Genomic DNA, 12,125 nt, shown 5'->3' with positions numbered 1-12,125 from the left:
ATGCTTCCCTATGCTTTACCAGACCTCTCTGTGCTTTACAATGCTTCCCTATGCTTTACCAGACCTCTCTGTGCTTTACAATGCTTCCCTATGCTTTACCAGACCTCTCTGTGCTTTACAATGTGTCCCTATGCTTTACCAGACCTCTCTGTGCTTTACAATGCTTCCCTATGCTTTACCAGACCTCTCTGTGCTTTACAATGCTTCCCTATGCTTTACCACACCTCTCTGTGCTTTACAATGCTTCCCTATGCTTTACCAGACCTCTCTGTGCTTTACAATGCTTCCCTATGCTTTACCACACCTCTCTGTGCTTTGCAATGCTTCACCGTGCTTTCACTGTGCTTGATTACACTGTGCTGTGTTTTGGGACACTTTTATAACGGGGTGGCGGGGGATGAAAAGGGAAAGGAGGAGGAAAGAGGACGAGACAGTGAGGTGGGGGTCGCGAGAGGGAGAAAGGGGGGGGGGGGGCAGTGAAGTGAAATGAGGATTTATCGCTGTCGCTGTCAATACCTCATTTGAGAAGCAGAATTCTTTGTCTAAATGCCTGAGCGAACGCATCTCAACGCCGGGGAAACAATCCGAAAAGCAGCCAAACAGGACGGGGCAGCTCCGCCCGCCTATCTCTCTCTCTCTATCTGTCTCTCTCTCTGTCTCTCTCTCTGTCTCTCTCTCTCTGTGTCCAGCTCAGACCGGGTGCTATTGAGGACACACAGCTTCTGAACAGAACCTGTCTGAGGAGCAAGGAGCCGAACTTACAAGAATTGAACTTTACCGCACCAAGGGAAACTAAAGAGAGGGTCGTGTTCTCGACACTCAAATCACATTTTGTTGCTGCAGATTATTATTATTATTATTATTATTATTATTATTATTATTATTATTATTTTTTTTTTTTTTTTTAAGGACAATAGTGTTTCCGTTACCCCCCCCCCCCCCCCCCAAAAAAATAAAAAAAAAATAAAACTGCGAGTCAGTGAGTTTGGAGAATTGTGAAAAGAATGACCTCGACTGTATCATGGAAACGGTAAGAACAATTATTAAGTTATATTTAATATTTATTGAACAGTAACCGCACTTTGAGCAGTGCTAGTAAAGACAAATCCTACAAATATCTATATTAGTATTTTAGCAAGTTGCGTGTTTCTGTATTTAATCCATTTTTTCTATATTTATGTAAATAACTTACTACACACTTAAAATGCGCATAATAATTGAATTACCGGGAATACAATCATGCAAACTTGTTAAATTTGCAGACGACACAAACATAGGAGGAGTGGCAAACGCTGATGCAGCAGCCAAGGTCATTCAAAATGATCTAGACAGCATTCAGAACTGGGCAGACACATGGCAAATGACATTTAATAGAGAAAAGTGTAAAGTATTGCATGCAGACAATAAAAATGTGCATTATAAATATCATATGGGAGATACTGAAATTGAAGAAGGAATCTATGATAAAGACCTAGGAGTTTATGTACACTCAGAAATGTCTTCATCTAGACAATGTGGGGAAGCTATAAAAAAAGGCCAACAAGATGCTCGGATATATTGTGAGAAGTGTTGAATTTAAATCAAGGGAAGTAATGTTAAAACTCTACAATGCATTAGTAAGACAAGGCATGTGGTATGCAGACAGGCTAAAAGAATTGAATCTATTCAGTCTTGAACAAAGAAGACTAAGCGGTGATCTGATTCAAGCATTCAGAATCCTAAAAGGTATAGACAATGTCGACCCAGGGGACTTCTTTGACTTGAAAAAAGAAACAAGGACCAGGGGTCACAAATGGAGATTAGATAAAGGGGCATTCAGAACAGAAAATAGGAGATTCAGAACAGAAAATAGGGGTCTGGAACCAACTCCCCAGTAATGTTGTTGAAGCTGACACCCTGGGATCCTTCAAGAAGCTGCTTGATGAGATTCTGGGATCAATAAGCTGCTAACAAACCAAACGAGCAGGATGGTCCGAATGGCCTCCTCTCGTTTGGAAACTTTCTTATGTTCTTAAAAGGGTCTTTCATTCTTATCCTGATCTTCTTACAAATACACATTACAGCGCCGTACACGTTACGTCATTTATGACGCGCTCCCGACATGGCGCTTATGTTAAGTGTTCGTCTTTTCCCATTGGTCTGTCGGCGGGCGCGCTGATTGGTTTAAACTTTAAAGGCTCTTGTTGACGGGCTTTGGCCGTTGCTACGGTAACGGGGGACGCCGCCTTTCTAAACACATGGCCGCTTATTGATCTTCGGAGAAGCCAGAAGGTAACAAACAGATCGTATATTTTCTACCGAAACAAAGAACGACAGCGAGCTCTTAGGAATAAACGCTCTGGTGTCATTTCGGGCGTTTTTCTACCTAGATTTGTTGATGTATTTAAAGTTTAAAGGGAAGCGCGTCGGTGTCCGGCGCCCTGTATTAAATATAGATAGATAGATAGAATTTAAATGGTTTTTTTTTGATACCATGGCAACCACACTCACGTATTTCGATTTAAATCGATTCATTGATGTCATTTACTACTTTGTTAATGACGCAACGATCTGCTATTCCTTTCCGTTTAACCTCTCTCTCTCTCTCTCTCCCTCTCTCTCTCTCTCTCTCTCTGTCTCATTCTCTCTCTCTCTCTCTGTCTCTCTCTCTCTCTGTCTCTGTCTCATTCTCTCTCTCTCTCTCTGTCTCTCTCTCTGTCTCTCTCTTTCTCTCTCTCTCTCTCTGTCTCATTCTCTCTCTCTCTCTCTCTCTCTCTCTCCCTCTCTCTCTCTGTCTCATTCTCTCTCTTTCTTTCTCTCTCTCTCTCTCTCTCTCTCTCTCTGTCTCATTCTCTCTCTCTCTCTCTGTCTCATTCTCTCTCTCTCTCTCTCTTTCTCTCTCTCTCTCTCTCTCTCTCTCTGTCTCTCTCTCTCTCTCTCTCTCTCTCTCTCGTGTTTTCTCGTGCAGGGTGATCCGGAAAGTGAAGATGGGAAAGAAGGTAGAGAAAGTGCTGAAGGAGAGAGTCGAGAAGGGAGGAGGAGCCGCGTCGAGCAGCGCGGAGGAGGAGGCGGCTCGGAGTGCCGGTAATGCGGAGGGGCCTCCACTGTCAGTGACATTATTATAAATGCAGCTGACCCTGTCTCTTCTATCAGTTCATATGTGCAGCTGACCCTGTCTCTTCTATCAGTTCATATGTGCAGCTGACCCTGTCTCTTCTATCAGTTCATATGTGCAGCTGACCCTGTCTCTTCTATCAGTTCATATGTGCAGCTGACCCTGTCTCTTCTATCAGTTCATATGTGCAGCTGACCCTGTCTCTTCTATCAGTTCATATGTGCAGCTGACCCTGTCTCTTCTATCAGTTCATATGTGCAGCTGACCCTGTCTCTTCTATCAGTTCATATGTGCAGCTGACCCTGTCTCTTCTATCAGTTCATATGTGCAGCTGACCCTGTCTCTTCTATCAGTTCATATGTGCAGCTGACCCTGTCTCTTCTATCAGTTCATATGTGCAGCTGACCCTGTCTCTTCTATCAGTTCATATGTGCAGCTGACCCTGTCTCTTCTATCAGTTCATATGTGCAGCTGACCCTGTCTCTTCTATCAGTTCATATGTGCAGCTGACCCTGTCTCTTCTATCAGTTCATATGTGCAGCTGACCCTGTCTCTTCTATCAGTTCATATGTGCAGCTGACCCTGTCTCTTCTATCAGTTCATATGTGCAGCTGACCCTGTCTCTTCTATCAGTTCATATGTGCAGCTGACCCTGTCTCTTCTATCAGTTCATATGTGCAGCTGACCCTGTCTCTTCTATCAGTTCATATGTGCAGCTGACCCTGTCTCTTCTATCAGTTCATATGTGCAGCTGACCCTGTCTCTTCTATCAGTTCATATGCCCAACCCTTTTCGTTCTGAGTGCCTCTTGTGTGATTTCTGGGGTGCTGTGTGTGGTTTTGGGGGTCTGAGGTGGTGTTGGGGTTTGACTCATCTCTCTCTTCTTTTCTTTCTATCTATTATTATTTTTTTTAGCAGCCTGCACACAGGAGAAGACAACGCCGCACACTGTGGGTAAGAAAGAGAGAGACAGAGAGAGACAGAGAGGGAGAAAGGAAGGGAGAGGGGGAGAGAGAGAGGGGGAGGGGAGAGAGAGAAATACAGCCAGTATTTTTGGTTTAGGGACGCTCAGGTGAGATCTCAGTTTATTTCTTGGTTTCGTTGTTCGCTGTTTGTTTCTCATTGTGAAACTTTTCCCTTGTCTCTCTGCCTCCCCCTAGAGGAGTACGTGTGTACCGGCATTCTGGAAACTGACTTCCCAGAACTCTGCGCTCTCGTGGGAATGAAGGAGATCCCAGCGGTGACCTCGCGACCCCGCCCACCGGTCACGCCCACTACCGAGAAGAGCATGCTGGGTAAGCGACCGAATTGTGTTGAACTGTGTTGCTGATGCGCTGTGTTGTGGATTGTCTTGTGGTGTGTGTGTGTGTGTGTGTGTTGTGGATTGTCTTGTGGTGTGTGTTGTGTGTGTGTGTGTTGTGGATTGTCTTGCTGTGTTGTGATGTTGTGTTGTGATGTTGTTTTGTAACGCTGCGTCGTTGTGTTTCAGAGGAGCGGCAGTCCCTCTCGACTCCGCCCCCAGGCTCCGCCCCCTCAGGAGAGCGCTTCGCCTATTTCCGCCCGCGCCTGCAGGTGGAGCTGGAGAGCGAGGACCCCCGGACAGTGAGGGAGGTGCAGGTCAAGGGTGAGTCTGAACGCTGCGCCTCTGCCCCTCTGTGTCGCATGTCTTTGTGGCTCTATCTCCCTGTCCCTCTCCCCCTCTCTCTGTCCCTCTGTCTCCCTGTGTCTCTCCGTCCCCCTCCCTCTCTGTCTCACGTGTCTCCATGTCCCCGCAGGATGGAAGGTAGATGAGAGGATGGTTCGTGTTTTCAGCAAGTCTCTGCCGAGCCTGTCCAGCCTACAGAGCTTCCAGTGAGTGCCAGGGACCCGGGTTCCAGGGGAGCCGTGATACTGGGAGCGCTGGGAATGGAATGCGTGAGCCTGCGATCTGAGCAGCAAAGAGCCAGCGAGCTGCACTGAACGCTGCAGTCGTGTGTGGAGCTCAGTGATACGAAGCCGCCTGCACTTCCACTCTGCTGATGTGAAAACGACAGCAGGAGCCCCTTCCTCCCCCTCGTCTGTTTTCATCAATCTGATTGTTTGTTTTTTCTTCTTTCTCTCCAGCCTGTGGAACGTGGGTCTGACCGACAGCCTCCTGAACTCCCTCCAAGCCGCCCTGCCTCTCTGCCTGAAGCTCAGGTGAGAAACCAGCACAGGAGCCACCCAACCCCCAACCCCCAACCCCAACCCTGAAATCTAACCCAACCCCAACCATCAACCCCCAACCCCCAACCAGAACCCCAACCCACAACCCCCAATCCCAACCCCCAACCCCCAACCCCAACCCCAAAATCTCACCCAACCCCAACCCACAACCCCCAACCCCAACCATCAACCATCAACCCCCAACCCCAACCCCAACCCACAACCCCCAACCCCCAACTCCCAACCCCCAACCCCCAACCCCAACCCCAAAATCTCACCCAAACCCAACCCACAACCCCCAATCCCAACCCCCAACCCCCAACCCAACCCCCAACCTCCAACCCCAACCCCGAAATCTAACCCAACCCCAACCATCAACCCCCAACCCCCAACCCCAACCCACAACCCCCAATCCCAACCCCCAACCCCCAACCCCAACCCCAAAATCTCACCCAAACCCAACCCACAACCCCCAATCCCAACCCACAACCCCCAACCCACAACCCCCAATCCCAACCCCCAACCCAACCCCCAACCTCCAACCCCAACCCCGAAATCTAACCCAACCCCAACCATCAACCCCCAACCCCCAACCCCAACCCCAACCCACAACCCCCAATCCCAACCCCCAACCCCAACCCCAAAATCTCACCCAAACCCAACCCACAACCCCCAATCCCAACCCACAACCCCCAACCCCCAACCCCCAACCCAACCCCCAACCCTAAAATCTAACCCAACCCCAACCATCAACCCCCAACCCCAACCCCAACCCACAACCCCCAACCCCCAATCCCAACTCCAACCCCAAAATCTCACCCAAACCCAACCCACAACCCCCAACCACAACCCCCAACCCCAAAATCTAACCCAACCCCAACCCCCAACCCCAACCCCAAAATCTCACCCAACCCCAACCCACAACCCCCAACCCCCAACCCCAACCATCAACCCCCAACCCCCAACCCCCAACCCCAACCCCAATCCCAACCCCCAACCCCCAACCCCAACCCCAAAATCTCACACAAACCCAACCCCCAATCCCAACCCCCCAACCCCCAACCCAACCCCCAACCTCCAACCCCAACCCCGAAATCTAACCCAACCCCAACCCCAACCCCCAACCCCCAACCCCAACCCTGAAATCTAACCCAACCCCAACCCTAACCCTCTTCCTCTGCCCCTCTCTCTCAGGATGCTAGTTTTGGACGGCACCCCTATCCCTCAGCAGTCTTATTACAGACTGATTGCAGAAGACAGCGCGTGAGTCCCGTTCTCAATTCCTCTTCTGTATTTTTCCCCTGATTTTTCTTATGAATGAAGACCAGTGTAACATGTGCAGTGACTCAGCCAATCACAACTCTCCTCCCCCCTCAGCCTGACTCACGTGTCGTTGCGGAACAATAAAATCGATGCAGAGGGAGCGAAGCTGATTGGACAAGCCCTCTCTACCCCCAAATCCACCAATAAGAACCTGACTTCCCTGAACCTGGCGTACAACCATCTATCAGACCAGGGAGCCGATCACATAGCACAGGTGAGGAGACTGAGGCAAGCAGACCAGCGTGTGGGCTCTAGTGCCTTCATCAGTGTTATTGAGTCAAGCAGACCAGTTGACTGTCTCAGTGCCTGGGCTGGTGTTGACTGTGTCTCAGTGTCTGGGCTGGTGTTGACTGTGTCTCAGTGTCTGGGCTGGTGTTGACTGTGTCTCAGTGTCTGGGCTGGTGTTGACTGTGTCTCAGTGTCTGGGCTGGTGTTGACTGTGTCTCAGTGTCTGGGCTGGTGTTGACTGTGTCTCAGTGTCTGGGTTGGTGTTGACTGTGTCTCAGTGTCTGGGCTGGTGTTGACTGTGTCTCAGTGCCTGGGCTGGTGTTGACTGTGTCTCAGTGTCTGGGCTGGTGTTGACTGTGTCTCAGTGTCTGGGCTGGTGTTGACTGTGTCTCAGTGTCTGGGTTGGTGTTGACTGTGTCTCAGTGTCTGGGTTGGTGTTGACTGTGTCTCAGTGTCTGGGCTGGTGTTGACTGTGTCTCAGTGTCTGGGCTGGTGTTGACTGTGTCTCAGTGTCTGGGCTGGTGTTGACTGTGTCTCAGTGCCCTGTTTTCTCCCCCCCCCTCCTCTCCCTCCCCAGGGCCTGCGTCTGAACCGAACCCTGCTCTGCCTCTCTCTGGCTCACAATGGGATCGGGGACGAGGGCGCGCTGAAGCTGGCAGAGGTGAGAGTGCTGGATTGAGTCTCTGTGTGTTCAGTCTGGATTGAGTCTCTGTGTGTTCAGGCTGTATTGAGTCTCTGTGTGTTCAGTCTGGATTGAGTCTCTGTGTGTTCAGTCTGGATTGAGTCTCTGTGTGTTCAGTCTGTATTGAGTCTCTGTGTGTTCAGTCTGGATTGAGTCTCTGTGTGTTCAGTCTGGATTGAGTCTCTGTGTGTTCAGGCTGTATTGAGTCTCTGTGTGTTCAGTCTGGATTGAGTCTCTGTGTGTTCAGTCTGGATTGAGTCTCTGTGTGTTCAGTCTGTATTGAGTCTCTGTGTGTTCAGTCTGTATTGAGTCTCTGTGTGTTCAGTCTGTATTGAGTCTCTGTGTGTTCAATGTCTCTCAGGTTCTTGGCCCCTTCACTCTGACCCATGAAGAGACCGTGGAGAGGAGGTGGCTGCTGTTAGGAAGAGATTCGGAGAGACAGAAATCTGTGAGTCAAACAACCATGTATTTCATTTTCTAGGCTTGTATTCTCTCCTCTCCTCTCCCTCCCTCTCTCCTCTCTCCCTCCCTCTCTCCTCTCTCCCTCCCTCTCTCCTCTCTCACTCCCTCTCTCCTCTCCTCTCACTCCCTCTCTCCTCTCTCCTCTCTCCTCTCTCTCTCCTCTCTCCTCTCTCATTCCCTCTCTCCTCTCTCCCTCCCTCTCTCCTCTCTCCTCTCTCACTCCTCTCTCCTCTCTCATTCCCTCTTTTCTCTCTCCCTCCCTCTCTCCTCTCTCCCTCCCTCTCTCCTCTCTCCCTCCCTCTCTCCTCTCTCCTCCCTCTCTCCTCTCTCACTCCCTCTTTCCTCTCTCCTCTCACTCCCTCTCTCCTCTCTCCCTCCCTCTCTCATTCCCTCTCTCCCTCCCTCTCTCCTCTCTCACTCCCTCTCTCCTCTCTCCTCTCTCCCTCCCTCTCTCCTCTCTCCCTCCCTCTCTCCTCTCTCACTCCCTCTCTCCTCTCTCCTCTCTCCCTCCCTCTCTCTAGCCCGCTACGCGCCGTGCTGACTCGAAGGGGGAGCGGCCCCTCAGCCACCACAGCAGCACCTCGCTGGAGCGGAGCAAAGACAAGCCCAGCCGAGCCACCTCCAAGAAGAAGGTAAGAGAGAGAGCAGAGAGACAGGGAGAGAGTGGAACTTAATGGGATGGAATGGAATAGAATGGAATGGAATAGAATGGCGTGGAATGCAATGGAATGGAATGGAATGGAATAGAATGGAATGGAATAGAATGGCGTGGAATGCACTAGAATGGAATGGAATGAAATCGCGTCAGGGCTGTACTGAATGAATCCAGTGGCTGGACAGTAGGTGTGCCTGTTCAGTGACTGGCACTCATTTCCCTTACAGGACACCCCCAAAAAGGACGAGAAACCCGGAGCAGCCAATCAGGGCACAGGGTCCGAGGCGGCTGCAGGAAAGGGCGGAGCCTCAGGAAAGAAGGAGGAAAATAAACTGGGAAAGAAACGTAAGATCAGGGAGCCGGCTGATCCAATCAAATCCAACCCGACAAACTGGAATTATATCTGGGATGCAATTAGAAAAATTATAGCAGGATTCGATCTGGATTCGATCTGCATTCTGCTTGAAATTCAATTAGAATTCACTCAGGATTCATTGGGAATATGATGTGGATTCAGTCTGGTTTCAATCTAAGTTCTGATGTGGATTCCAGTGGTATTCATTGTGGATTCCAGTGTGGATTCAGTGTGGATTCCAGTGGGATTCATTGTGGATTCAGTCAGGATTCAGTGTGGATTCCAGTGGTATTCATTGTGGATTCAGTCAGGATTCAGTGTGGATTCCAGTGTGGATTCCAGTGTGGATTCAGTGTGGATTCCGTCAGGATTCAGTGTGGATTCCAGTGGGATTCAGTGTGGATTCAGTGTGGATTCAGTGTGGATTCCAGTGGATTCAGTGTGGATTCCAGTGGTATTCAGTGTGGATTCAGTGTGGATTCAGTGTGGATTCAGTGTGGATTCCAGTATGGATTCAGTGTGGATTCCAGTGGTATTCAGTGTGGATTCAGTGTGGATTCAGTGTGGATTCCAGTGGGATTCATTGTGGATTCAGTCAGGATTCAGTGTGGATTCCAGTGGTATTCATTGTGGATTCAGTCAGGATCCAGTGTGGATTCAGTGTGGATTCCAGTGTGGATTCAGTGTGGATTCAGTCAGGATTCAGTGTGGATTCCAGTGGGATTCAGTGTGGATTCAGTGTGGATTCAGTGTGGATTCCAGTGGATTCAGTGTGGATTCCAGTGGTATTCAGTGTGGATTCAGTGTGGATTCAGTGTGGATTCCAGTATGGATTCAGTGTGGATTCCAGTGGTATTCAGTGTGGATTCAGTGTGGATTCAGTGTGGATTCCAGTGGTATTCAGTGTGGATTCAGTGTGGATTCAGTGTGGATTCAGTGTGGATTCCAGTGGTATTCATTGTGGATTCAGTGTGGATTCAGTCTGGATTCCAGTGGATTCAGTGCAGATTCTGCCAGTGTAATCACCCCGCTGTCTCTCTCTCGCTGTGTTTCAGCCTCTGATACGAAGGTGCCCCGCTCCAAGGGGGCTCGATCGGGGGGCAAAGAGAAGCGCCCCCCAGTGATAGAGCTGGAGGTGAGACCCGAAACACTGCCAGAACAGAGCCCTCCCCTGAAGGGGTCTACCCCTTTTCCCCTCTCTCCCCCTCTCCGTCCCTCTCTCTCCTCCCTCCCCCTGCTGGCGTGTGATTGACAGCACTGCGCCGTTCCTTTTGCTTATTGTCGTTCTCTCAATTCTAGGGCAAGGGCAGTGTTGTGCAGCAGAAGGTAGGGAATCAAGTCACATGCTACTCAACTCTTTAACACATTTCTGCATGAGCCAGCTGGCCAGGATCCCCAGTGGGCTGTATTGCCTCCGTGTTTGACTGGGATTGTAACATTGAGTAGACACTGCATTCTGAACAGAGCAGAGCAGAGAGATCAGATGGTATCAGTGAAGCAGTCCTGAGGCTCTGCATTGCATGAATCCTGGGAGAGCTACAGTCCAGGGTGCTGCAAAACGCTCTAATGATAGAATCCAGCTGTGAGTGATCCAGGGACAGGCTCGTTCATGTAAGCTCTGCTCTCCCCTCGCAGCCAGTGGAGCAGCTGGAGACAGTGAGCCCCCTGCTGGACAGTGCAGAGCATCGCGACGGGAAGCTCTTCATCCCTGGGAACAGCACGCTGGCCAGCCTCAACCTCATGGGTAAGAATCAGCATAGATCCCCAGACGCTCGCTTACAGAAAGACAGTCGGACAAACTATTAATCTCTCCTCCCCTCTCCCCTTCTCCTCCTCTCCCCTCCTCTCCTCACCACTCCTCTCCCCCTCCCCCTCCTCTCCCCCTGTCTCCCCCTCTCCTCTCCTCCCCTCCTCTCCCCCTCTCTGCAGGTAACAGCCTCACCGCTCGCTCCCTCCCCAGTCTCCTCTCCTCTCTGCTCAGTCAGGGTGACGCTCGGTCGGGGAAGGTCGGCACAGGGCTGCTCAGACTGAACCTCGCGGTGAGTACCTCCACCAGCCAGCAGGGGGCGCTGCAGCCAGGCTGTCTTCACCAGCAAGGGGAGCTGCAGCCAGGCTGGCTTTACCAGCAGGGGGAGCTGCAGCCATGCTGTCTTCACCAGCAGGGGGAGCTGCAGCCAGGCTGGCTTTACCAGCAGGGGGAGCTGCAGCCAGGCTGGCTTTACCACTCCATAGATCTGCTAGGGTTAGAGACAAAGAAAGAAAGAAAGAAAGAAAGAAAGAAAGAATGAATGAGAGTAAAAAATGAATGAACCTGTTCTTCTTGGTTTGATTCACTTTTGTGAATAATTCTCTCTGTTTCCGTCGTCACATCCTGAGCACTTTCTGAAACAGTTAAAGTAAACCTCAGTGAGCTCTCAGAATCAAGTCTAAACTACACCCGGTACACCAGAGTGCAACCACTAACCCGTCCCCCCGGAAACACCACATTGGTTCCGGGGGGGGGGGGGGGTTAACGGTCACACCAGACCTGATGCTGAGAGCTCCGTCGAGGCTGGAGGAGGGAGCGGTTAAACAGGAACACGCTGTTTCGTTTCTTCAGAGAAACAGCTTCCCTCTGGACTGTGATTCCTTCACAAAGATCCAGGAGACCCTGAGCGTCCGGGACCCCCTGACCAAAAACCTGGCGTCCCGATCTCCCGAGGGGGAGCAGGTGCAGCCGGCGTGACGGACACGCAGCCTCACCCATGCAGTGGAAGTGACTGCATCTCACGAAACAGCGCCCTCCAGCTTTCCTGTTGAGAACTTACATCAGCTCCAAGTGAGTGGATCTGCAGTATGAAAGTAAACAAAGCCATTAAACGTTGTTGTTATTATTATTATTATTATTATTATTATTATTATTATTATTATTATTATTATTATTATTGTTATGCGATTTGATTTTAAAATCTGTTTAAAAACAATAATAAACTATATTTATGAATAATAAGTTTGTTTACACGGTTATCATGGGAGCAGTGAAAACAGCACTGGAAATGGATCCTGAAGCCATTCTGGTTTTAATGGTTCTATGGTGTGTGTGAACCTGAGCCTTGCTGTATCTTACAAAGTCTGACCACCAGAGGTCACTGTCTCATTACTT

General features: G+C 50.1%; 1 protein-coding gene across 6 annotated transcripts; it reads left to right on the top strand.

Moving 5' to 3' along the window:
• The first annotated feature begins 946 nt into the window (after nt 1-946).
• LOC117395110 (leucine-rich repeat-containing protein 71) lies at nt 947-11,913 on the top strand. Of its 6 annotated transcripts, none has more exons than XM_059021242.1 (18): nt 947-1,030; nt 2,948-3,063; nt 4,013-4,048; nt 4,255-4,389; nt 4,584-4,718; nt 4,870-4,945; nt 5,198-5,272; nt 6,473-6,541; nt 6,656-6,815; nt 7,407-7,490; nt 7,873-7,959; nt 8,495-8,605; nt 8,856-8,973; nt 10,039-10,118; nt 10,283-10,309; nt 10,619-10,727; nt 10,913-11,022; nt 11,583-11,913. In XM_059021242.1, exons 1-18 carry the CDS (start codon nt 1,005-1,007, stop codon nt 11,706-11,708), a joined length of 1,680 nt encoding a protein of 559 aa, XP_058877225.1. In that variant the 5' UTR covers nt 947-1,004; the 3' UTR covers nt 11,709-11,913. The 6 variants fall into 6 exon arrangements, with proteins under 6 accessions (XP_058877225.1, XP_058877224.1, XP_058877227.1 ...); XM_059021241.1 differs by having other exon boundaries at nt 4,010-4,048; XM_059021245.1 differs by lacking the exon at nt 947-1,030 and adding an exon at nt 2,177-2,271 and having other exon boundaries at nt 4,010-4,048.
• Nucleotides 11,914-12,125: the final 212 nt, after the last annotated feature.

Source organism: Acipenser ruthenus, unplaced genomic scaffold, assembly GCF_902713425.1.
Source record: "Acipenser ruthenus unplaced genomic scaffold, fAciRut3.2 maternal haplotype, whole genome shotgun sequence".
Taxonomy (NCBI): Eukaryota; Metazoa; Chordata; class Actinopteri; order Acipenseriformes; family Acipenseridae; genus Acipenser; species Acipenser ruthenus.
The sequence above is the reverse complement of the archived record's forward strand: the minus strand, read 5'-3'. Positions and strand labels throughout refer to the sequence as shown.

What these genes read in the sequence shown, in the direction of transcription:
- LOC117395110 (XM_059021241.1), top strand. Translation starts at nt 1,005, where the DNA reads ATGACCTCGACTGTATCATGGAAACG. An exon ending in TCGACTGTATCATGGAAACG is followed by an intron (nt 1,031 to 2,947) that starts GTAAGAACAATT and finishes TTTCTCGTGCAG; the next exon opens with GGTGATCCGGAAAGTGAAGA. An exon ending in TCCAGCCTACAGAGCTTCCA is followed by an intron (nt 4,946 to 5,197) that starts GTGAGTGCCAGG and finishes CTTTCTCTCCAG; the next exon opens with CCTGTGGAACGTGGGTCTGA.